Here is a 24,463-nt window from a genome sequence, read left to right on the forward strand (position 1 = left end):
TGTTTAATATTTCTTAAACAGATGCCCTAATGGTGTCTCACGCCTATAATCTCAGCACTTTGGGAGGCCACAGTGGGAGGATCACTTGAGACCAGAGGTTCCAAGACCAGCCTGGGCAACAGAGTGAAACCCCAACTTTCCAAAAAGTAGAAATATTAGCCAGGTGTGCTGGTACATGCCTGTAGTACCTACCTCAAAAACAAAACAAAACAAAAAAGAAACCCTAAACCCAACTATCCAAAAGGCGATATGCTGCAGAGAATGAACAATAGGAAGAAGATAGAGATAGCAGATTCCCAGGCCAGACAAGAGGCTGTCAAGGCTGCAAGCGTCTACAGCTATACATGACTGAACATTAAAAATGGGGACGAGAACTGAGAGAATTCACTTAATATCAAAAACCAGCTGACTGTGGGAAACACAACAATTAGATCTTGTATAATATCTTCACTAATGGTGAATGTCCCCAACCCCATATATGCTCACACAGAATGTCCTCAACCCCATATATGCTCATATAGAATGTCCCCAACCCCATATATGCTCATGTAAACTTTATGACCAAAGGAAAAGAGGTATTACTCACCAGCTGATACAAGTTTTCCCAATAGTCCTGGGTCATAAGGCGAAATAATGCCAAGAAGGCCCAGCTAAAAGTGTCAAAGCTTGTGTAACCATAGTTGGGGTTCCTTCCTGCTTTCATACACTGGTATCCCTCTGGGCATTGCCTGAAGGAAGATAGGGAAGTTTAGGACTTTTCAACATAATTCCACCCAGCCATGACCTTGGAGATAATAAATAACATAATTCTATTTACTCCATGACCTTGGAGGTAATAAATAACCATCGATAGAGCCAGGCTAACAAATTGGAAGAAAAAGAAAAAGAAGGAAGTAAGCAGCTAGCCAACTTTTGGGGATAGCCTAGGATAAGAATCACCTGGCATGTCCTTTAAAAATGCAGATTCCTGTGTCCTTACCCAAATCTAGGAATTAAAAGTTCTGGATATGGGATCTATGAATCTGCATTTTTAAAAGGTATGCCAGGTGATTCTTACGCATGCCAAAGTGTAAGAAGTACTGTTCTAGATTCATATCAATCAATGTGTAATTCAATGAAATTTAACTTAGCTACAATCCCAAATGACAAACAGCTAGAAGTTCCTCTTAATCATCTTTGTTTTCTTTACACTCACTGTGACAACCTAAGTCATAATGGACATTCCAGTGACCTCGGTTACAACATTTCTCCTGCTTTTAGATTCACCTCATATTTCTTTCAATGTAATCTCTAGTAATCTACTTTAATATAGAAATTAAATGGGCTTCTAGATATCGTGGTCATGTTAAAATACCAGTTCTTAGAGGACCAGTAGACTCTGAGAAATGACACTACCACCACCTTACATTTATAAAGCCTTCTGTTTACAAAGCACTTTCATGTAATGTAAGTGGATCTTTACAGTAATGAATGTGAGGAAGAGAAAGCATGGCTTATCAAATAAATCCATTTTATGGATGAAAAAAATCAAGGCTCAGATATGTTAAATGGCTTGCCAAAGGTCTCAGATCAGGAAGTATCATGATCAGGACTCAAATACTACATTGCTACTCTTTTTCCTCCTCTATGCTGTCAGGTCAAGCATATTTTGGGTCATCCTAGGATGGATAATTATCACTAAGATGGTATCTTTACTCTCTACCATACCATAGGATGAGAGGAGTCCCCAGGAGACAGGTAAGCTATCTGGTATTATTGATTCTATTCTTAGATTCTTTGATTTTGGCTTGAGACTATAAGCACAGTCACTTACTAGTAAAATGTCAACTTTAGATGGACAAATATGAAACAGAAAGAAAATCTATGTCAACCGATAGGTCACATGCAATTGTAAGGTCTACCACGTGAGCACAAAGAAAAGTAAAAATATTGCCTATTTTGACCCAACTAATAATAGGTACATTATTTTAAGGAAAGAGAATAAAACTAGGTGAGCTACTTACCCAGCATCAGAACTGTTCCCACAGAGTAAAGGTTCTAGCATGCCAGGAACTGTGTAGAAATTTGCTAGAAAAGTTTGAAGAGGCAGGAAATGAACAGGCAGATTTAAGTGAATCAGAGAATAAGGTTCCACTGTTCCTAACTAGCCCCAGCAGAAACAGTTACTGACTTTAGCTCATAAATCTTTTCCAATGGCTGTGGCAGCTGGTAATTCTTTCCCATTAATGATTTCCTTATAAATCTTTACAAATTAAAAGTGCTACCCCAAAGTCCTTGATGCAATATAGTTTTCACAGATACCCAACTTTCATTCATACTTCAAATCTATATGCTAGACTCTGGTACTTAAAAGGCCTAAAAGTAAGTTTTCTGAGTTCTAAAGCCCTTTATACCACTCTATTCTTCTATCCTTACAACTTGTCTTTATCAAAGATATTTTAGAGCTTGTTGGTCATTAGATACTAGGTCCTATTTTAAATTAGAAGGCATGTTTTCCTTTCCAGCATATGTCCCTGAAATCTTCTTTGTAACATTTTCTTTTTTCTTTATTTTTTTTTTGAGACAGAGTTTGGTTCTTGCTGCCCAGGCTGGAGTGCAATGGTGTGGTCTCAGCTCAATGCAACCTCCACTTCGAAGGTTCAAGCAAGTCTCTTGCCTCAGCCTCCCAAGTAGTTGGGATTATAGGCATGAGTCACCACGCCCAGCTAATTTTTTTTGTATTTTTAGTAGAGACAGGGTTTCACCATGTTGGCCAGGGTGGTCTCGAACTCCTGACCTCAGGTGATCCAGCCACCTTGGCCTTCCAAAGTGCTGGGATTACAGGCATGAGCCACCATGCCTGGCCTTTTGCAACATTTTCCTGTGGCTACTAAACTGACTTTATTTTCTCAGGAATGACTAATAGTGACATCACTAACTTTTTTTCATGAGTCTAAAGCAGTATCATTACATCAAGGTTTCCTTAAGAAAAGACCTAAGTACTTTGGTTCCTCACATAAAATGATTAAAACTCCCTAACTGCAATAGGATTTGAATAGTGCCTTGGAGATCGCCTGATTCCCTAGGCTAGATAGACTGCAATAGTCTTAGTAATATTAAGAAAACTTGAGTTCCATAGATACATTCTGGACTAAATGTGTAAATATCCTAAGTAACTCAGCTAGGGAAAAAATAATTTTTATCAAGCTTCTAAGCCTAAGTTTCAAAGTAAAAGTTTAGGGGTACATGTGAAGAAGGGAGAAAGGACTGATGTTCAAGAGCTTCTGAACACAATCCTACCTCGAGGAAAGGAATAATTTCACAGGGCCAGTTCTAGTAGCACTGCCATTCCTTTCCATCTCCAACTACTTTCTTTCTTTCGAGATGGAATTTCACTCTTGTTTCCTGCACAGGCTGGAGTGCAATGGTGCGATCTCGGCTCACCACAACCTCCACCTCCTGGGTTCAAGCAATTCTCCTGCCTCAGCCTCCCAAGTAGCTGGGATTATAGGCATGCACCACCACACCCAGCAAATTTTGTATTTTTAGTAGAGACGAAGTTTCTCCATGTTGGCCAGGATGGCCTCAAACTCCTGACCTCAGGTGATCTGCCTGCCTCAGCCTCCCAAAATGCTGGGACTACAAGCGTGAGCCACCACATCCAGACTACAACTACTTTTTAAAGCCCTGTGGTAGCTTCTGACCATGTGAACTAGTAATAGACTTTTCCTATTCCTCTTGCAGTGAGAGGCCACCTACTTTTATTGTTGATATACTCTTCCCAATCAAATCCTTTGGTGCCATTTTCAAGATAGCTCTCATTGAAGTTTATGGGCCACACAACACACTTGTTTCGAAGGTTCCCCATGAACAGCTGCAGTCCAATCAAGGCAAAAACACTCAGGCAGAACACTGTCAGGATCATCACATCTGACAGTTTCTTCACAGACTGAATCAGGGCACCCACAATTGTCTTCAGACCTGAGGAGACAGAATCCCTGGAATCAGAGGCACCCCAAAGCCCTCCCCACCTCCCCCAGCCTTCCTCTTAGCCACTGGCTGCTACTCCTCCCCACAGCACCACTCTTGAAATATGGCCACTTTATTTTTATACCATGAGAATAATAATAGGTCAGCAAAAATAAACATAAAAAAATATTCCGGAAGTATCCATTTTTAGGTGAATACATCTGAAAAAGCAAAACAAAGCTCCTTCTACCAACAACATGGGGCCCCCTTCTTCCTGGGAACGCTTTCCCATCTCTGACTACTTTTTAGTTCCCCAAGGGCCAAGCCCTTACTTGCATTAGGGCCTTCATACCTGCTGCTCCCTCTTCCTGGAATGCTCCCTGTTATATTACCTTGTCCTCTTTGCCTAACTCCTACTCATCCTTCAAGGTCCAGTTCAAATATCAATTCTTCCAGAAAAGCCTTTTCTGACTTCACCACGCTTCTCCCTCCCCATTGTTACTAGTGTCTCAGTAGCATCTTATGCTTTCTTCTGTAGCATTTATTATGGTTATAACTGATGTTTTACATCTGTTGTGTTCACAGCAGGATCTACAGTGCCTAGCCCACAGTAGGTATTCAGCAAATATTTGTCAAAGAAACAAATGGAAAAATCAAGAATTGAGGAGGTCTCCAGGTGGAAAGAAAACCACTGGGAAGTTTAAAAGCCAATAATAAGTGAGAAGGTACAATAATATTTTGCCAAGGACTCTGGAAATGCCAGAGTATTGAAAAGGTTATTATTAATCCAGTATTTATATTTTGTCATTTTCCATTTAAAAATACACTTTTTCTGTATCACATATATTCCCCTGTATTCTACAATTATCTTTTTTCTGTCCTAAATTAAAAACAAAAACATAAAAAATTTTTAATTTGAAGTTTAAATGCAAGACACTGGCTCAAATGTAGACTGAAGGTATATTTCTTAATTGCACAGGGAGAGATCAGTGATAGGAGATACAGAAAAATATGGTTGTAGGTTCATGCTTTTTGGGTCCAAATGAGTCTTTATGTGCCCAGATACCAGGTTATCCATAGGACATGGCCAACAAAGAGCCTTCCATGGAGACTGTGGCCACAAAGAAATTATGAAGAGTTTGCCTGGGCTCCAGGAAACAAAGCACTTCTAATCTGATTCTTTTTCTCCTCATGGGGCTGTACAAAAAAGAGCATCAGACAGGGAATCAGAAAGCTGGTATTCTGGTCCTGGCCCAGTCACTGCTTATGACCTATTGTATTTCAAATCGAATTTAAGGTTACTTCTCAGGGTCTCATTTTCTCGTCTACAGAACCTGGATAAACATAGCACTACATAGCAGTGGGCAGTGGTGGAGAAGCTGAAGAATCTTCTCTAAAAGTCTTTCAGAATAAGGCAGAGATGTTTATTTGTTTGAGATTAAGAAACCGAAACTTCAAATTATCTTTTAAACCTAAGGCCCTGGAAAATCGTACCATAATCACACAGCTAGGTAAGAAGGTACTGGTGAAATAAAGTAGAAAGCAGCCATCAAGAAGTAAAAATTGTTCCAGTGAAATGGAATTTATTTCCATTCAGTTGCTAAGGAACACAGAAGTCCTCATTATATTTTGACTGGATGGAGGGGGTCTATATTGAGTCAATAATTCAATCCCAGGCTTTTAAAATTATGCAAGGTTACTGTTTTCAAGTCAAAGACTGATTTAAAAAAGAATACTTGAATGGGTCACTGAAAATGGTTGTAGAGTTTCTTTTCCTGGACTTTGTTATGAGGCTTACACAGCCATCTCTCCAGACGATTCAGGCAATCACCTTTTAAAACACCAGGTGACTGTTAAAGGACTTTACCATCGCTATTTTACTGAATTGAGAAATGAGCTGTAAGCTGTCCTCTGTATTAGTAACCAGAGTATAATAGTACAAAATAGCCAAACCAATTTTGTAAGTGAATAATTTGAGTTTGTAAGTAAATAATTTGAAAAGCATACACTTTTAGCATGAGTAGAATCTGATTTTCCTGGGCTGGAAACTCTTTGACAATTCCAGACCTACGTAACTGGAAATTCTAGGCCATGAGCTCCAACTATCTCAGCAGCCATGTCTGTACAAGGTCACCTTCTCTCAGTAGCTGCAGATGCCTGGGTGGACATCTGACCTAAATCCAGATCCCTTCCTACGGGAATTTGGAACAGGACAAGAGACAGTTGAGTAATCTTTTCATGTGGTGGGAATGTAATAAATAAATTTGGAAACTAAGTGGTAGCCATATTCTGTCATATTAAGATATGACTGAGAAGTAAAGGAAGTTAGTATGCTGAGAGAGAGAAATGGACACTTGGAGAGAAGAGAGATGGAGACAAAGTACTTCCTGGTACCTGTGGCTTTCTGGCTCTGCATTCTGGTTTCTACTGGCTTCCCAGAAGCACAAGTGCATTCCAGCCCTTAGGTTCCCTGAATCATTCCTGTGTCCTGTTACTTGCAACCAGAAATGACCCCTACTAATCTGACATAACTCACCACTTTCCTGGGGATGGACCTAAATGCTCACCACAGTCAGCTGGTTTAACATCTCTTCTCCATAAGCCAGATGTTATTGCTGAAGAAATGTGTAAACATGAGTCGAGGAAGCTAAAAAGACACTTTTCAAGCCTCAGCTTTGAAGTCTGGGGCTTAGATGATCTCGTTGGTGAGTTAGCTTTCAAGATGTTTAATGTAGAAACTTAATTGGAAATGGTATTCAGCTGCTTATACTTCACAGCGGGTCAGAGAAACAAATCTTAATTAAGCAAGGATAATCACTAAATAACATTAACGACAGCCATCTAAAAAGTTTAGTCTCCAAGAATCCCATCCAGATCACCAAGAGAAAATGAGAAGGCAAAGGAAAAAGAAGAAGAAAGGTGATGTGTCTTAATGTTTTCAGGTAAAGGAAGGCACATGATCACATAGCAATATTAAATATAAACAATCACTGAATTATACGTTAGTTTCAGCCAAGACTCTTCTTCCTTCCATTAGGATTAATTGCAAATGGCCATATTTGCAGGCATCAATCCCAATTTATGGAGATGTCGTAGTCAAGTCATTTCTTAAGCTCAAGCTCTATTGCCTTGCCAGCTGTGACTGCCTGAAAGTCCTCCCTCATACCATCAACACCTGTCAATAAAGGCAAAAAGCTGTTAGTAGAATTCCTGACCTGACACAAGCCAGAAATGTAGAATGCCACCATTCTGGAGGTACAGAGACACTGTCCTTTTATTCTATTGACTCACAACATCAGATGCCAGAACAAGCAAGATACTGACTGAAAACCAATTATCCCAAACAGAGTAGAATGCTTCTTCAAAAGACTCCTACACAACAGAGGGTGCAACAGAAGCCATGTGGGGGCAAACTGGACAGTGAGAACTCTTGGAAAAGGCTAACATTAGCTCACTCTGGTGTGTGTCTGAGTAGAAACAGTTAATACATTTACTATAGGCCAAGAAAAGACAGCTGGATTCAATGTAGAGAATGGTCAGTGACAGGAGGGAAAGCTGGATATTTAAGGAATTTTGAGAAGCAGATGAAGAATTCTACTCTATGTCCAAAAGTACCTCTGAACCTCTCACAATGCCCAGGAATCCTTTGAATAAATGAACAACGCATGCCTATGTGCTATGTCCAGAGAAATTAGTCATGCATATTGGGGTCAAAATCTTTCAACACTGGGATGGCCAGATTATAAATAAAGTTAATTTGCCGGGCATGGTGGCTCACGCCTGTAATCTCAGCACTTTGGGAGGCCGAGGCAGGTGGATCAACTGAGTTCAGGAGTTCAAGACCAGCCTGGCCAACGTGGTGAAACCCCATCTCTACTAAAAATACAAAAATTAGCCAGGTGTGGTGGCGCATGCTTATAATCCTAGCTACTCAGGAGCTTGAGGCAGGAGAATAGCTTGGACCCAGAAGGCGTAGGTTGCAGTGAGCTGAGATCACATCATTGCACTCCAGCCTGGGTGACGGGCAAAACCTGTCTCAAAAAAATATACATATATATATATATATATAAATAAAATAAAGCTAATTCATATTCCCTAGTTTGTAGTTCAGGTGGAGAAATTTAAGTGGTTTAAAGCAATGTGAGCTAATTCCCTTATAAAATTAATATTCAAACAGGCTTCAGTAGCAGTAACAAGCAGTTCTCAACCCAGGGAAAGAACAACTGCCCTGTTCCCAGAGTCAGGCTTGAGTTCAGACAAATCACAGGGGTAAAGTAGTGTCGTGTTGACTTTCCTGCTGCAACTGCAAGCCTTGCAATAATAGTTATTTATTTATTGAGAGACAAGATATTACTAAGCTGCCCAGGTTGGAATGCAGTGGCTACTCACAGGTGTGGTCACAGCTCAATGCAACCTCAAACTCCTGGGCTCAAGTGATCCTCTGAGTCAGCCTCCTGATTAGCTGGGACTATAGGTGTGTACGACTGCACCCAGCCTACAGTGATAGTTCTTGAAGGTTCTTCAGAGTAACAGTAATTTGAGAGAGATTTGAGGACTCTAGATTTCTTTACTAGAGACCGGATTTACAGCACAAAGTGTAACCAAAACTAAATTAGCTCTCAAAGATGGGTCAGTGGAATCCTGTGAGTATTTTGTGTTTTTTCACTTAGGACCACTGCTAAACTTTAGTTATCTTTCCTAAGAAGCAATGTGGGAAAAGGAGAAATACAAAGGCAATAGAATTAATAACCAGAATAGTTTAACAGAGACAATGAATCAGGATATAGTCTTAAAACACTTTCTATCTTCCATCATTATGCAGCCGAAATTGCCACATTCACAAAGTATACGTTTAAAGAATATGCTTTCTTTGTGAAAACTGGAGTGGGAAAAAGAAAGGCCTATCATTTTCCCTGCTTCCTCTCTGATCCCACTGGTTAGGAGTGAAAGTAACAGAAATGAAAGCAGAGAAATAAAATATCCAAGAGAAAAATAATTGAGAAGGTACAATTCTCAAGAGGTTGGAATGAAATTAAATAAGTGCTAATGAGCAGTAGATAAGCAGTGCTTTGGGGGAGCCATTTAAATGATAGAAATGAACAGAACTGACAAGTGAGGTTCTCCCAACCAGTTCTATTAATACTTACACTACTAAGTGCTGCTGTCTAAGAAAAACCTGAGAAACTGTTTTGAGGTTCTCACCCTTTCTTTGGGCATGTCAGCCCTGTGGCACATGATCAAAGCATGCAGAGGACGAAACTTCTGGCAGAGTCACTTAGAAGTTCACTTTCTGCAGGACTCAGACAAATACAAAGTGAAAACAAAGTTTTAAGACATATAAACTTTTAGGCAGAATATTTCAATGTCAAGGAGAACCTGGCCAATTCTAGACTAAAGAAAATTTAGAAAGGGTCACCTCTATAACTGACCCTTTTAGCACAGAGCTTGTGTACACTGTTCTCCAAGTTCATGTCTCTGAAGCAAAACGGAAACCATAAATAGTACATATCCAAGTTAAGTTAGCAAGTAAAAAGGGTCAGAAGGTGGATTTGGTCTTTTCTGAGCTACAAGAAAGCTCTAAAATAAGGCATTTCTTACAGAAAATGCCAGAGCCAACTGATGCATCTTACTGTGCATTCCTTGGGAGTCCTGGTGGCCCTGACATACTCAGAGTATCTACCCAAGACACAAAGAGGGAGGACAGAATCAGCCCAGGTCGGGGGTGGGTGAATGCTGTAGGAAAGGAAAAGCTCTCATAAATGAAGTTGATACATGGGGGGCTTTTTGAGACCTTGCAGGCTCCAGGTCAGTGGTTGCTCTCACTTCCATTCTGTTTTTGACACACTTGGCAATAGCCTATAACCAAACTGGGAACTAGAAAAGACAAACAGAGCAACAATTCCACTGAAGTGATCCATGAGAAAACCTGGTATACAAAACAATGCTTTTTACTAAGGGGGAACCATGGCCTAGCTCTATTACACAAGAATCAAAATGACTTAGACTTCTAAGCAAGAGATGGCCCAGATCCACTGACTCATATGCTGGTGCTCCTGCCTTGGAAGGAGATTTCATAGCAGGCAGGTAGGAATAGCACAACAGCCCTCTATGGGAGAAAGCATAATCAGCAATTTCAGAATTTCCCATAGGATGAGAGAAAACTCCCCATGAGGGAAACTTCATTACCGGATTTCTCTTGCTAACTCTAAAAGGTAGAATGGGAAGCAAAAAGATTGAGATTGAGAGCTACGCTTAATTCAAGAACCAAATATATCACTTACTGACAGTGATCTATTATTGGCTTTACTATCCCTTAATGTTATTTTCCACCCCAGTTAGCCTCCCAAAGCCAGCTCAATTGGAGGTGCTTCTAGAAATAGGAATCTGGGACTCTATTTCAAACTGTGAAGCTGAAGTTCATGTCTAAATCTTGATACAAACCCTTTCTACTGGCTTAGGTTTCTTCTTTATAATAATAACTGCCGCTACTACAATGGAACACTACTATGGGCCAGGCACTGTGTTAGATGCTGCATATATTCCAGATACATATATAAAGGATAAATAACATGACATATTAAGGATATATATAAAGAATAAATAATGTGACACCGGTCAACAGTTCTTGCAGAAATGCCATGGTCAAAAGTTAACCATATAGCAGAGATAGAGACAGAAGCTATGAGCTAGACTACAGATAGCATCTGCTGCCCTAGTTAGTGAACAGAATACAGCTTTCCAATTTAATTCTGGAGAGAAGTTTTGAGATCACAAGAACATAAAGAGACAGATGCCTTGCAGAGTACGATGGGGGAAATGAGCAGAAAACACAAAATCATATTTAAAAGGGGCCAGAGGAGGAGAGAGACCATAGGAAAAATGAAAGTAAAGATTTGACACTCCAGATGCCTCAAAAAATAAGACAAGGCCTGCCTAAGGATTAGGCCACCATCAGTGAGCTATCTGAGGCTGTGTGGAGAATGAGCTAGGTTTAAGCAGATTTAAAATGGCTAGAAACTAAATCTTGGTAAGTCAGGGTTGCAGTGTTTTGCCAAGAAGTATACACTCCAACTGACACCCAGCCTTTGGTTGATAGGAAGGCAGCTACCGTTGCTAGAAATAAAGGAATTAATCTTTTGACAGGGCACTAATTTACTGGGCCCACTCCATGGCCCAAATTTGTAAGTGGAGAAGATGAATTTACCTTCTTTAAGGATCTCAGTAAACCATATTCCAAGACTGCCCTCTCCAGGATTCTATCTTTGTGCTTCCTTCTCTATCTGCTATTGAGGTAATGTTGAAAAGGGGAAAAAGAAATATTTCTGGGCCAGATGCAGTGGCTCATGCCTGTAATCCCAGCACTTTGGGAGGCTGAGGCAGGAAGACTGCTTGAGCCCAGGAGTTGGCAGCCAGCCTAGGCAACATAGGGAGACCCTGTCTCTATAAAATATATATTTTTTAAAGGAGCTAGGTGTGGTGGCATGCACCTGGGGTGCCGGCTACTTGGAAGGCTGAGAAAGAAGGATCACTGGCTGCAGTGAGCCATCATTGTACCACTATACTCCAGCCTGGGCAACAGAGAGAGACCCTGTCTCTAAAACATAAAATAAAAATGAATTTTTAAAAAAGATATATTTTTGAGTCAGCCACAAGGGGAAGAGCCATGTGATGTCAAGAATAGGATGCCTCTGTTATTTCTCCACATTCCTATTTGTACAGAACTGTTGTAGAAAGCCTGGTCTCTACAGAGTCTTTCTTGAAGCCCCTTGAACACAATGAAAGTCCAAAGAGCAACAACACAGTCTTCACCTCCGCCAAGTCAGCTCCAGTATATCTTAGACTCACAACACTAAAGTATCTTTCCTTTAAGATTTCAAGACTGTCTTTAGAAAGATAAGTATTACCCCGTAGCAATGATTTAAATTAAATTAAGGAATCTTAACCTGGGGTCCATGGATGGGCTTCAGGGGGGGTCTGTGAACTTTCATCTGATTCTCAAAGGGATCCAAACCTTCAAAAGGTTAAGAACCACTGGGCTAGCTCAACCAGAACCAAAAAGAAAAAGGCAAAAATTTTAAAGAAATTGTCAATTAGCTAACTCTCAACCCACCCATTGATTCTGTTTTTTCCCTTCAAACTTCTGTACTTTTTGTTGCCAATACCTTTAGTTGTATCTTATCTTACCTTCGATTTTTTTTTTAACAGTGTCTGAATAAACTTTCACTGGGATTTATGTCTGAGAATGAACCCTGAATAAGTACAGTAGATGTCTACTGGTTCTTACTCTAGTGAGACAGATAGCAGTAGAACATGATAGACAGTGATTATTCAATAAGTGCAGTTCACTAACTCCAAGTCTCTTAAATTTGTCTCTGATACAGGATTAGTTAATTGGGTAGATCTCTTCTGTGATTAAAAAATTCCATTAATACAGTAATAGTAAAAGTATAATTCTCTGAATAACGTTCCATCAACAAACCATGCGACAGGAAGCCTAGAAATCACAAGCAATGAAATGACGGCAAATGTCAAAATTACTGTAATTCCATGGAGCCAGGAAGCAAATGATTTATATACAAAGAGACAGCTAGCTCTGTGACAATTTCTTCAAATATGGTGAGATCCAAGTGATTGTGAAGCACGTGCTTTTTCAATAGCATGGATGGAATGGGGGCTGCATGCCTGGCAAGCACTCAGAGAAAACTGCCTGAGGACCAAACGACCATTCCAGAGAATGTCTCCCAGGAAAAACATGCAGAATGCAAGGCCATATCAACTGTATTGATGCTGGTTTAGAATGGTGGACAAAATGAATGGAGGAGAAAGAGGAGATGTGGCAAATTCAGTCTTATGTACAAATTTTCTCACCTGGAATTACAGAGATAGTTTTCAAAGCTCGGAGAACCCTGAATGTTCTCAGCGCTGAGACATTGCCCAGGTCCACAAACTCTGTCACATATCTGTAGTAAGGGAGGTCACACACAGACACAAATGACAAACACAGACACAAACACAAACACCAAAGGAGAAAACAAAACCACAACAAAACAAAAAGTACAATACGTCACGTCAGGGCCCTATCCCAACACCTAACACCAACCCCGGACCATCTTACCTGGGATTACCGAAATAGTTTTCAAAGCCCTCAGTACCCTGAAAGTGCGTAGAGCTGAAACATTGCCTAGGTTTACAAACTCTGTTATATACCTGCAGAATCAAACCAAAGTTAACTTGTAATGGTACCACTGGGCGAGGGTTTGAGAATGGGGGAAGAAAGGGTCTTATATACAAGTTATAATTTCATTTTTTTCCTTGAAAAAGAAAAGTTTCAAAATATAAACATTTAAGGAACATTGGGCAAGGAGAATTCAACAGTATATTAGAAACAACTGACAGAACCAGGAGGTTCTTGGAATTTACTCCTTTAATCAGCATAGTCATGTGCTGATCCCAATCAGAATGGCTTTACTGTCGGTCCATTCACTCTTTTTAGTAAAAAGGAAGGTCAGGAGGTATCAAAGGCTTATGTTCCCAAGTTTTGTGAACAGTATCTTAGGAGAGGGAGACAAATTTCTGCAGCAGGAGCCCACAAAAACAAATCTACATTCAAATAACTCTGTAGCTGACAATGGCAAAATTGACTAAATGTCTGTATATATGACTTATTCAAGAGTTGTAATCATGATTGTAGTCATGTCTATAAATGAAGTTTTGGCCTATGACATACAAAAGCAGGGCTCAGGAATATCCAAATCATGAGATCAGAGCAAATACTGTGTTAAGTGCTCATTTTAATTACAAGCTCATGCCTAGCAAGGACACTTAAAAATTTTAAATGAACACCAATGTGTATTCATAAGGCTAGAAAGTAAGGCATTTCCTTTATATAACAGAAAATCAGTTTCAGTTTCAAGTATTTGATGCATATCATTTATTCACATTTTACAGCTGAAATACATCTTTCCACCGGATGCTCAGATCAATACATATTCAAATGCGCTCTTTCTTACACATCATGCATACACGAAAAACCGATACACCACCTCCACTACACTCCCAAACCACAAAATGCTTCCCCAACCTGGAAATAAAAATAATAAGCTTGCTATAATGCTTCTATCATCAGCTAAGTTTCCCAAATATACATTTTTATTGCTAAAACAACACAAATGAGCAAGAGCAGTAACATACCAATGTAGAGTTACACTGATCTTAAGCAATAGTTTGAAATTCTGGTTAGTAACTCTTCAGGAGGTGCCAGTTTGGATACCTTGGCTCATGTTTTGACTCTAAAATGTGCTCTGAAGTCTGCAACACCTGGCCAGCCTCATTAAATTACATGCGGTAAGACATACCCAGGAAACTCATTTTCAGCTGAAGGTTTTTTACATTGAAAAATTTTCAGGTCTTCACAGAGGCCTTGTAATGATAGGTGTGCAAACCTTGATCAATGTTATAAGGATGAATAAAATATGAGAGAGTGTCCATGGGAAATCACCTCCTACTTTCTCTCCCAGCTGTAAAGCCTCTGCTTGCCTTCTCCCATGTAAACACGTTATCATTATCTGAATCACAAGAGGCCCTCACAAGCAAGAATCATAGACGTAAGTCCATAGGGCCTTACATGGTTATCCATTAATTCCTCATACAGCTGTGTCCATAAATGCACACTTAGAAACACTGTCCTGCAAACAGACCCAGGATTACAACTTCACACACGGAATCACACCCAGAATACCAATAAAGTAAGGGGAGAACTTACGCCATCATGATGACACTGAAATCTAACCAGTTCCACGGATCCCGTAGAAAGGTAAAGCCATCTATGCAGAAACCTCTTGCAATGATTTTCACTAGTGATTCAAATGTATAAATCCCTGTGAACGTGTACCTGTCAAAGAAATGAAGAGCATGAGGTAATTTCTGGATAGAAACTTTAAATGAACCTTTTAAGTTAGCACTTGCCTGAAGTGTGGCTTCAACTAAGAGAGACAAAACAGAAAGGGCACAACCAACGCAGCAGGAAGGAAATGAGGAGGAAAAAGAAATGCTTTGAAGGAAACTTACTGAAATACACAAACCAAGACCTCTGGAATGTTGTATTGGGTCCTGAATTGTATTCCACGGAACTAACTGTGCTCCTATCTAGTACATGATCATTTTGAAGCAGGTAAGGAGGCCCCCCAGAGCTGTTTTTAACCTTAGAGAGTCAAAAAACAGGAAAACCTAAAATTGGAGAAAACAGCATCACCGGGTACTGAATACAAGATGGTGATGGGGCTGCAGGACAATGCAGTGCCTGGCACAGGAAAGGGTAGAGTGAAGGGGGGCAATTTCCAGAGTATACTCTCTCTTCCTAGAGTTGACTTCTAGGGAGGGATACTTCCTAAACTTCACATGTACTTTCAGCCTTCTCTGTGAAATAAAGAGAGGCAATAACTAATTTTTTTTCGCCTTAATGAGTAAGCTGTGACAAAGCAAGATTCAGTGACTAAAAAATCTTTAAAACAAACAAGCATACAAATAAATGAGTTACTTACTCCACATTCTTCGACCAGTCAGGAGGGTTACTAAAAGTCATGAATACACAGTTGGTCAAAATAGTGCACATAATGATCATGCTAAATACTGTAGAGAAGAGTCAAGGGGCAACACACAAAACCTGGCCTGCCTTTCGTTTTCTCAGAAGACAAACACATTTCCACTGGGAATCAGGAGATCTAAATCAATAACCTGAAAGGAGATGAAGCACAGAAGAGAAAAATGCAAGGTGATAATGAAACTGTGGTCACTACCATAAACACAGGATGCCACTGTTAACTGTGGATGGATGGGGCAGGATGGCTGTTCTTCTTTCAAAAGGGCCATCACTGTTCTGCTCCTTTTGGATGAAACGTGTTCCCCTCTAACCATTTTTCAGCTCAACTATGGACTAAGCCTCTAACAATTTCTGCACTTAGTACAATACCTTTGTAGTTTCTCAACCAAAGTTGTCAGATAAGAAAATCAAGTAAATCTATATAACTAGGTGTTCATTCATTAGTAAGGTAATTATCTTACATGGCTATTTATTTGAAACTTTACATGCAATGGTTCACTTTACTCCCATAGTTGTTGTTCTTTTTTAAGAGACAAGTTCTTGCTATGCGGCCCAAGCTGTTCTTGAACCCCTGGGCTAAAGTGATCTTACCTCCTAAGCGTTCTAAAGTACTGGGATTACGGGCCTGAGCCTCCACACCCAGCCTTCCCTAGTCCTTCTAAAGAGATTGTCTTTAGGGGCAAGGCATTAGCCAATATAGCCCATATGTGTTGAATATGTCCAATATGGGAAACCAACTGTGGCATGTTAAGTAAAGATTTCAAGGACATCTTTCAAGCACACTTCTGAAGATTAGGTAATAAAGCAAAATCCATTCTGAAAGTGTCAAGGAATGTTATGGATAGCAAACCATACTACCATTTCAGTTCCATCCAGAATTTTTCTCTTTCTGATCTTGTCTGAGAAAAATTAAACTATTTTAGGTCAGCACAAGTTACTCAAACTTTGTCACTTAACAAGCCTGGGGGCCATATCCCACTTGCCACTTATTAACCGTCTCTTGTTAATGACATTCACTATCTTTATTCTACCAGTGGAATTTTAAAAAGAGAAAATATTTCTTACAGCTGGACTTTTTTTTTCCTTCATTACAGCTGGATATGTCTTCGTGCTTTTTGGAACCAGAAGAGAAAAAACATTCCATCTTCTGATCCAACAGAAAAGAAGAAGTCCATTGTGAATTATTTATTTCCTTATAAACCTTAAGGTTTCAGAATTGTGTTGTTTATAAACTACAGATTTCACAACCACATTGCTAAATTCTTAAGAGTAAATAAAATGTGGCAAAAGCTTACTAAACCAAACCACCAAGTTGCCACTGCTGCTTCCCTCATCCTACTTAGGAGGACACAATAATCTTTGAAGAATGTGACTGTATGCTGTTAAATACCACCCAATCATGGAAGTTCAAAGTCACTATGCAACATCGCTAAATCCATCAAATAATTTTTCATTTGCCACACACTCTCTCCTATGTTAATAAGGTGTAAATCAGGCCACTTGAATAAATTGGCATTCTTCTATTTAAGGCAAGTAAAAATATCAGAAAAAATTCCTGTTTGCCCTACAATCTGCATCTAAACTTCTATAACAAGGAGAAGTTTATTTCATCTGAGAGCTATCTCACTTTCCAAGCTCACTGCTCAAAAAATTAAAAAAAATTCAAAGCTGATTTCTAAAGCATTCATCCAACTATTTGTAACTTAAGAAGTGTTTTAAAAAAAACTCTAATATTGGCTTTTAATATATTAAGCTGAATAGTTGACCATGGAATGAAATCACTGAAGTCTGAACAGTAAATGAAGTTAAGACTTCAACAAAGTTTATCTTAATTTGTCCCGCACAATGATACCAACAAAATTTCAGATTCCCACAATATCATCCTAAGAAAAAATAATAATTTGCTGAAGCTCAGCGTGGGATGTGGCAGGAGTTTACTCTTAAACTTCTGACCGATGGGCTAGTTAACTATACTATCAGTACAAAACTTAACATATCATCCAGTTGTCAAACATTGGGAAGGTAAACAAGCAACCAAGCAATTGCTGCACTCACTCCACATTTGCAGAAAAGGATATGAATGTATCAAAATTTTAATAGCTATTCTTCTTATCAGGTTAAAAGGACTTAAAATATACAAGGCAGGCGTGGCACTAAATCTGAAGAGAGTTTTCCCTCTGTTTAATACTACAAAGGTCTGTGGAGAAAAAAAGAGAGAAATTATTAAAGCATGGGTATGAGTCACCACATGAAACAATGATTTCTAGGTAAGGAATAAATAAACTCAAAAGTCCTTAATAATTTTTACTTCCCAACTTGGTTTCTAAACAAGCAACCTTAACACAATGTATCTCCCTTTGCCCCACACCTCCCTCCCTCTGCCTTGCCCAGATTATATTACAAAGAGATGGCACAACCTTGGCAGTTTTACAGAATAAACTTGTTTCTTTCAGAAACAGGCCATTTGAATCATACGTAAGCTTCTATGCCAGCTCCGTACAAGATACTGAAGTTCACTAATTTAGGATTCATTCACTCAACAAATATTGACTGAACACCTACTATGTGCCAGACAAGGTTCTAGGTGCTTGGGAACTGTCAGTGAACAAGCTAGTCCTCGCTCAAAGAGTTTATATTCTAGTAGAGAAGACAGTCAATAAATAAAAACTGTAATAAATGCGTAAAATATAGACTGTGCTACACAGATGATGATAAGTGCTATGAGAAAAGGAGGAAGAACAGGGAGAGGATGATCAAGAATGCTGGAGTCAGGGGATGGATGGACGAATGAAGAGGGAACAGTTTTAAAGGAGGTGGTCAGGATAAGCCTCTTGAGAAGAGAGATTTCAGCAAAGACTGGAAGGAAGTGAGAAATGTTCTTCATTCAATCAATATTTACTTACCAACGTTCAATCTTCTTCATTCAATCAATTTTTACTTACCAATATTCAATCTGCTTTATCTGGCTTTCAAGAGCCCCCAATATCATCAGCCTTGCCAAAATAATTACATCGTATTTCCCAGCATGAATTTTCCTATCAGCCAAACTAGCTCATGTCCTCAGAACAGGTTCTAGTAATTTATAACATTGGCCTTTGTTTATATTGCTCATTCTACCCAGAATGCCCTGCCTCCTAAATTCAATTCAATTCAAATATTTTTGAGCATCTATTCTGTGCCAAGCATTGTGCTAAGTTCCAGTACACAACACTGAATAAAACTGTACTTTTAGAGAAGACATATATGTGAGCTAGTAATTATGATGCAGGGTAAGTACAAAGTTCAATAACAAAAATATGCATAATATATGAGAGGCAGCAGGAGGGAGAGATTTCTTTCCCCTTGGCTGGGAAATAAAAAAGAGAGTGAGCTGGGAAGTTCACAAAGGAAGGTAACTAATATTTGGAAGGGGCTTTAAAGGACAAACAAGAATTAAGAAAAATCAATTGGGCAGATACAGGGGTAAGGGATGGAGAAGTAAGGGAACAAAAATCACATGTATGAGAGCATAGTAGCTGGCCAGGTGTGGTGGCTCATGCCTGTAATCCCAGCACTTTGGGAGGCCAAGGCAGACAGATCACCTGAGGTTGGGAGTTCGAGACCAGCCTGACCAACAGGAAGAAGCCCTATCTCTACTAAAAATACAAAATTAGTCAGGTGTGGTGGCGCATCCCTGTAATCCCAATCCCAGCTACTTGGGAGGCTAAGGCAGGAGAATGGCTTCAACCGGGGAGGCAGAGGTTGTGGTGAACCGAGATCATGCCATTGCACTCCAGCCTGGGCAACAAGAACGAGACCCCATCTCAAAAAGAAAAAGAAAAAGAAAAGAAAAGAAAAGAAAGCATAGGAGCATATAGCTGCAGGTTTTTTTGTTTTGTTTTGTTTTTCAGAGAATTGACCAGTAATGCAGTGTTGATGGAGAATAAAATAGGGAAGAGGGAGGGCAGACTATGAAGCTGAGAGATGCAAGGGCCTACTAGACTGCAAGTTCCAAAGGAGACAGGCCAGTGGCAAATACACAGTTCTAACATCTTACTGCGTGAGTGAAAGAGCAAATGGCCAAATGCTAGTCATTTTAAGTAGTTTTTTATTTTTTAATTTTGGAGCAATGCATGATCATAATTTTTTTAAAGAAAAAAGGAACATAAGACCAAGTTCCATCTCATTACCCAATGATAACCTTTGATGCCAGTTTTGTATATCCTTCTAAAAATTTTCTGCGTAAATAAAAGCATACATCTGTATCTTTAAAAAGTCTCTCTCTCATATGGAATTGTTCCATAAATATTCTTCTGCATCTTGTATTAAAAAATGAACCCCACAAAGAAGAGCCCAGGACCAGATGGTTCTGCTGATGAATTCTACCAAATGTTTGAGGAAGAATTAAACAAACTCTCCCACAAAATAGAAGAGAATAGAACATTTCTAAACTCATTTTAAAGGTCAGTATTACCTTGATACAAAATCAAAGGCATCATAAGAAAACTCTATCCTAACATCCCTTATGAATATAGACCCAGAAAGCCTCAACAAAAATGCCAGCAAACCAAATCCTGTAGCATATAAAAATGGTTACACACCATGACCAAGAAGGATTTATCCCAGAAATGCAAAGATAGTCTAAGCATTTAGAAATCAAGCAATGTAATGCAACATATTAACAAAGCAGAAAGACCACATGACCATCTTACCAGATGCAGAAAAAGCATTTGACAAAATTCAACACCTTTCATAATAAAAGTACTCAACAAACTAGCAATAGAGATCTTTCTTAACCTGATAAAGGTCATTTATGAAAAGTCCCCACTTTTTTTTTTTTAACCTCCATCTCCAACAATTAGGTTTTTAGTTTTCTGAGGGCAGGAACCAATCTTATGCTTCCATCCACAGTTCCAATACAATGATCAGTCCATGTACTCCCAACACACAGTTATTAGTGGATGTTTTTAAAAGTTCTCTTCTTATCTTCTATTCTTTCCTTTCCTAATCTACCAGAGTCACATCATTCTCTTCCCAATGGAAAAGTGGTACTAGTATTGAGCTAGATACAGTCTAGAAACACCCACTCCACCATCCCTTGTGTTTGATATTGTACTGCAGTGAATTTTCCTGTACTGGAGTGTACTGGTTCTGGTGGAGTATGCTACAGAAAAAGCCTAATCCTGAAAGCAAGAGGAGGCAGGAGACCTATGGTTCACTTGAAACACATCAATGGCTGAGCTATGGCTCTTCCATATCTTAGCTTCTCAAAGAAACAAATAGCCTAGGGCTTCCCCCAAACCCCTTCTCTGAAGTATTTGTACCCTTCTGTGTTTCTATAGCAACTCCCTCTATGAAAATAGTCTTTTAAATAACTTCCTCATTCAACCTCACAAGATTCCCATGAAGTATGGGTGAAGGAGGAATTATTGTCCTCTATACATTTTACAAAAGCTCAGGAGAAGAACACCACCTATCAAAGGTCATGCAGCAAAGAGCAGCATGTTACGCCAAGCTTGGATCCTCTCAACAGCGTCTACTGTGCCAAATTGGGAGGCAATTTAGTGGCAACATGGCAGAGAATGAAGCTGGTGTTGGGGATGAATTCTCTGGGGAGAGAGAAATTTCAGTCCCCCGGGGATACATAGGGCAGCTAAGCAACAATGAAAGAAGCACTGGCCCATGCTCCAAGACCTAAAAACGACCAGAACAGACCTTTACAAAATCACCTATAAAACCTCTCTTTAGGAGACAGGCAACAGAATTTTTATTTTTGTATTTTTAGTTTTAGTTTTTGAGACGGAGTTTCACTCCTGTTACCCAGGCTGGAGTGCAATGGCGTGATATCAGCTCACTGCAACCTCTGCCCCCCCGGTTCAAGCAATTCTCCTGCCTCAGCCTTCCCAGTAGCTGGGATTTCAGGTGCCCACCACCATGTCTGGCTATTTTTTTTTTGTATTTTTAGTAGAGACAGGGTTTCACTGTGTTGGCCAGGCTGGTCTTGAACTCCTGATCTCAAATGATCCACCGCCTCGGCCTCCCAAAGTGCTGGGATTACAGGCATGAGGCATCGAACCTGGCAGGATTTTTAAAAGTAATGTACTCTATACTTTCCATTTCTCTTGTCTCTTGGTTTGATCATGATGGAAATAAAGGTCTAGAGGTAGCATGGAGGGTATTTCCTATCACTGAATCAGTGCCTGCAGTGCCTGGCATATAGCAGGTGCTTAATAAATGTCTGTTGATTGGTTCATGAACAAATGCTTATGTTGTTTTAGGTGAGGGAAAAGGAGAAGAAGAAAAACAAAAAGAAGCCATTAGGAAATGGGAACTGTTACACCTTGGTGGAAGCAAAACTAGGAGGTGGTAGGATTCTGAATTAGGATCAGTCATGAGTTGTCAAGTGGGAGACTGATGATTCTGGGGGATATACTAAGCATCTTTAGCAAATTCAAAAACTATGATTTTGTAAGCAGAAGGCTTTACTAAGGACATTTGATGTGTGAAATAGAAATTTCCTAATTAATTTGGGTGCCGAATGCTGCACTTAGAATAAAATTCATTTATCATCACCCCTTTCTAAATATTTACATCTTATATCTTCATCAAATATAAAAACAGTTCTTGGCCGGGCGCAGTGGCTCATTCCTGTAATCCCAAAACTTTGGGAGTCTGAGGTGGGCGGATCATGAGGTCAGGAGTTCGAGACCAGCCCAGCCAATATGGTGAAACCCGATCTCGACTAAAAATACAGAAAATTAGCCAGGCGTGGTGGTGGATGCCTATAATCCCAGCTACTTGGGAGGCTGAGGCAGGAGAATCACTTGAACCCAGAAGGTGGAGGTGGCAGTGAGCCAAGGTAACACCATTGCACTCCAGCCTGGGCAACAGAGCAAGACTGTCTCAAAAAAAGAAAAAAAGAAAGAAAAAGGAAAACACTTCTTTTCTTCTATTCAAAGAAAAATAAACATCTAGTACACACTAAACTCACGAAATGAAGGTAAATCTCCCATACTTTAGTAGGAAATTATATTACAATTAAAAGTTTTATTCTAGAAATAATTAGCTTTACAGATAATTTACGAGCAGTTTTTCATAAATGGATCTTTTTTGAAAAGCAAGAGAGTCTTTGGACAAACACAAGTACTCAAAGCTTAGAAATTTTCCTTTTAATACTGGGGCTTGCAGTGGTTACCTGAGAGAGAGATAAGTAATATACCTGGCACCAGCAAGCTTTTTCTGAAAAGGTGCAGGTAGTCAATACTGCAGGTTTTGTAGGCCATACAGTATCTGTTAAAAACAACTTATCCCTGTAATTGTGGTGCAAAAGTAGCCACAGAAAACATGCAACCCAACAAGAGTGGCTGTGTTTCAATAAAACTTTATGGACACAGATATTTAAATTTCATATCATTGGGCCGGGCGCGGTGGCTCAAGCCTGTAATCCCAGCACTTTGGGAGGCCGAGGCGGGTGGATCACAAGGTCAAGAGATCGAGACCATCCTGGTCAACATGGTGAAACCCCGTCTCTACTAAAAACACAAAAAATTAGCTGGGCATGGTGGCATGTGCTTGTAATCCCAGCTACTCAGGAGGCTGAGGCAGGAGAATTGCCTGAACCCAGGAGGTGGAGGTTGCGGTGAGCCGAGATTGCGCCATTGCACTCCAGCCTGGGTAACAAGAGCGAAACTCCGTCCCAAAAAAAAAAAAAAAAAAAAAAAAAAAAAAAAAAAAACAAAAAATTCATATCATTTTCACATATCTAACCATTTAAGAATGTAAACTATTCTTAGTTTGTGGGCCATATAAAAACAGATGGCAAAGCTGATCTGGCCTAGGGGATACACTAATATTAGTTCCTAAGGCCAGACTGCACAAGAATCATCTGAGTAGCTTTTTATTTTGTCTTATTTTTTATTTTTATTTTTTGCAGAGACAGGGCCTTGCTATGTTGTCCAGGCTGGTCTCGAACTTCTGGCCTCAAGCAATCCTCCTGCCTTGGCCTCCTAAAGTGCTGGGATTATAGGTGTGAGCCACTGTACCTGGGCTGAGTAGCTTTTTAAAAGACACAGATTCATAAATCCCATCTCCAGAGGTTCCATTAAATAAGTATGCAGAGGAATCCAGGAATCTGTGCTCACCAGATCTGAGGAACCACTAGATCATCTCTCAGGTCATGTGCTGACACATTTGCGTTCTCCTTCTTCACCTGCCTCTACCTAACTGTATAGCCTAGCTGAGCCACTGTATGCCTCTAGATCTCTCTTTTTTTTTTTCGAACTATTTGAGGGCACTAGTCTGCTAGATCTCATTTTCCTTGTCTATAAAATAATAAAGAAGGCTGCCTGATGGGCATGCCCAGGTCCTTTCCAGCACTGATATCTGTAATTCTACAATTTAGAAAATTCACAGAGCATCCAGGATTAAGTGCAACAAAGCAGCAAACCATAAATTTGAGAGGAAAGCCTATTATTATTTATTCTTTCACATTTTATCCTTGTAGAACTCTCCTGAATTCGTTATTTTGCTTCCTTATATTGAAGTCTGTCAAGTCCAGGGTCAACAGTGCTTGATAGTACCACACTTATGTCAGCAGGGGGGAGCATAGAGCAGTGCCAAGGCAGAACTGCATCACACAATGCTTTTCCCTGTACTGTCTCCCCTACTTTTATCCCCTGTTCTCAGGAGAACAGTGAACATGGGAGAATGAAAAGGAATGACTGGTGATGGGTTGACTTTGAGATGTACATATATATATATATATATATATATATTTTTTTTTTTACATGTCTGATAAAACCTTTGTAATCATTGTTAAACTGCTGGTGGAATCCAGAAAAGGATATTTGTCATCTCTTGTTCAACACTATGCTCTAACACCAGATCCTTTAAAATCCAGTTGTAGTGGAAAGGACAGCAAGCTTTGGATTTTTACAA

General features: G+C 39.6%; 1 protein-coding gene across 13 annotated transcripts in view; it reads right to left on the minus strand.

Moving 5' to 3' along the window:
• SCN8A (sodium voltage-gated channel alpha subunit 8) overlaps positions 1 to 24,463 on the minus strand; it is a 211,908-nt gene that overhangs the window by 100,489 nt on the left and 86,956 nt on the right. For 8 of the 13 annotated variants that reach the window (XM_032284637.1, XM_032284579.1, XM_032284650.1 and 5 more), the window contains 7 exons: positions 17,626 to 17,744; positions 15,489 to 15,578; positions 14,711 to 14,839; positions 12,817 to 12,908; positions 3,739 to 3,960; positions 2,004 to 2,067; positions 587 to 728 (listed from right to left, as the gene is read on the minus strand). In XM_032284637.1, the coding sequence (XP_032140528.1) occupies positions 587 to 728; positions 2,004 to 2,067; positions 3,739 to 3,960; positions 12,817 to 12,908; positions 14,711 to 14,839; positions 15,489 to 15,578; positions 17,626 to 17,744 (858 nt within the window). Of the gene's footprint in view, positions 1 to 586; positions 729 to 2,003; positions 2,068 to 3,738; positions 3,961 to 12,816; positions 12,909 to 13,063; positions 13,156 to 14,710; positions 14,840 to 15,488; positions 15,579 to 17,625; positions 17,745 to 24,463 lie in introns of all 13 variants that reach the window. The other 5 variants (XM_032284605.1, XM_032284668.1, XM_032284628.1 and 2 more) reach the window with 1 other exon arrangement.

Source organism: Sapajus apella, unplaced genomic scaffold, assembly GCF_009761245.1.
Source record: "Sapajus apella isolate SASKATOON/1434 unplaced genomic scaffold, GSC_monkey_1.0 scaffold2, whole genome shotgun sequence".
Taxonomy (NCBI): Eukaryota; Metazoa; Chordata; class Mammalia; order Primates; family Cebidae; genus Sapajus; species Sapajus apella.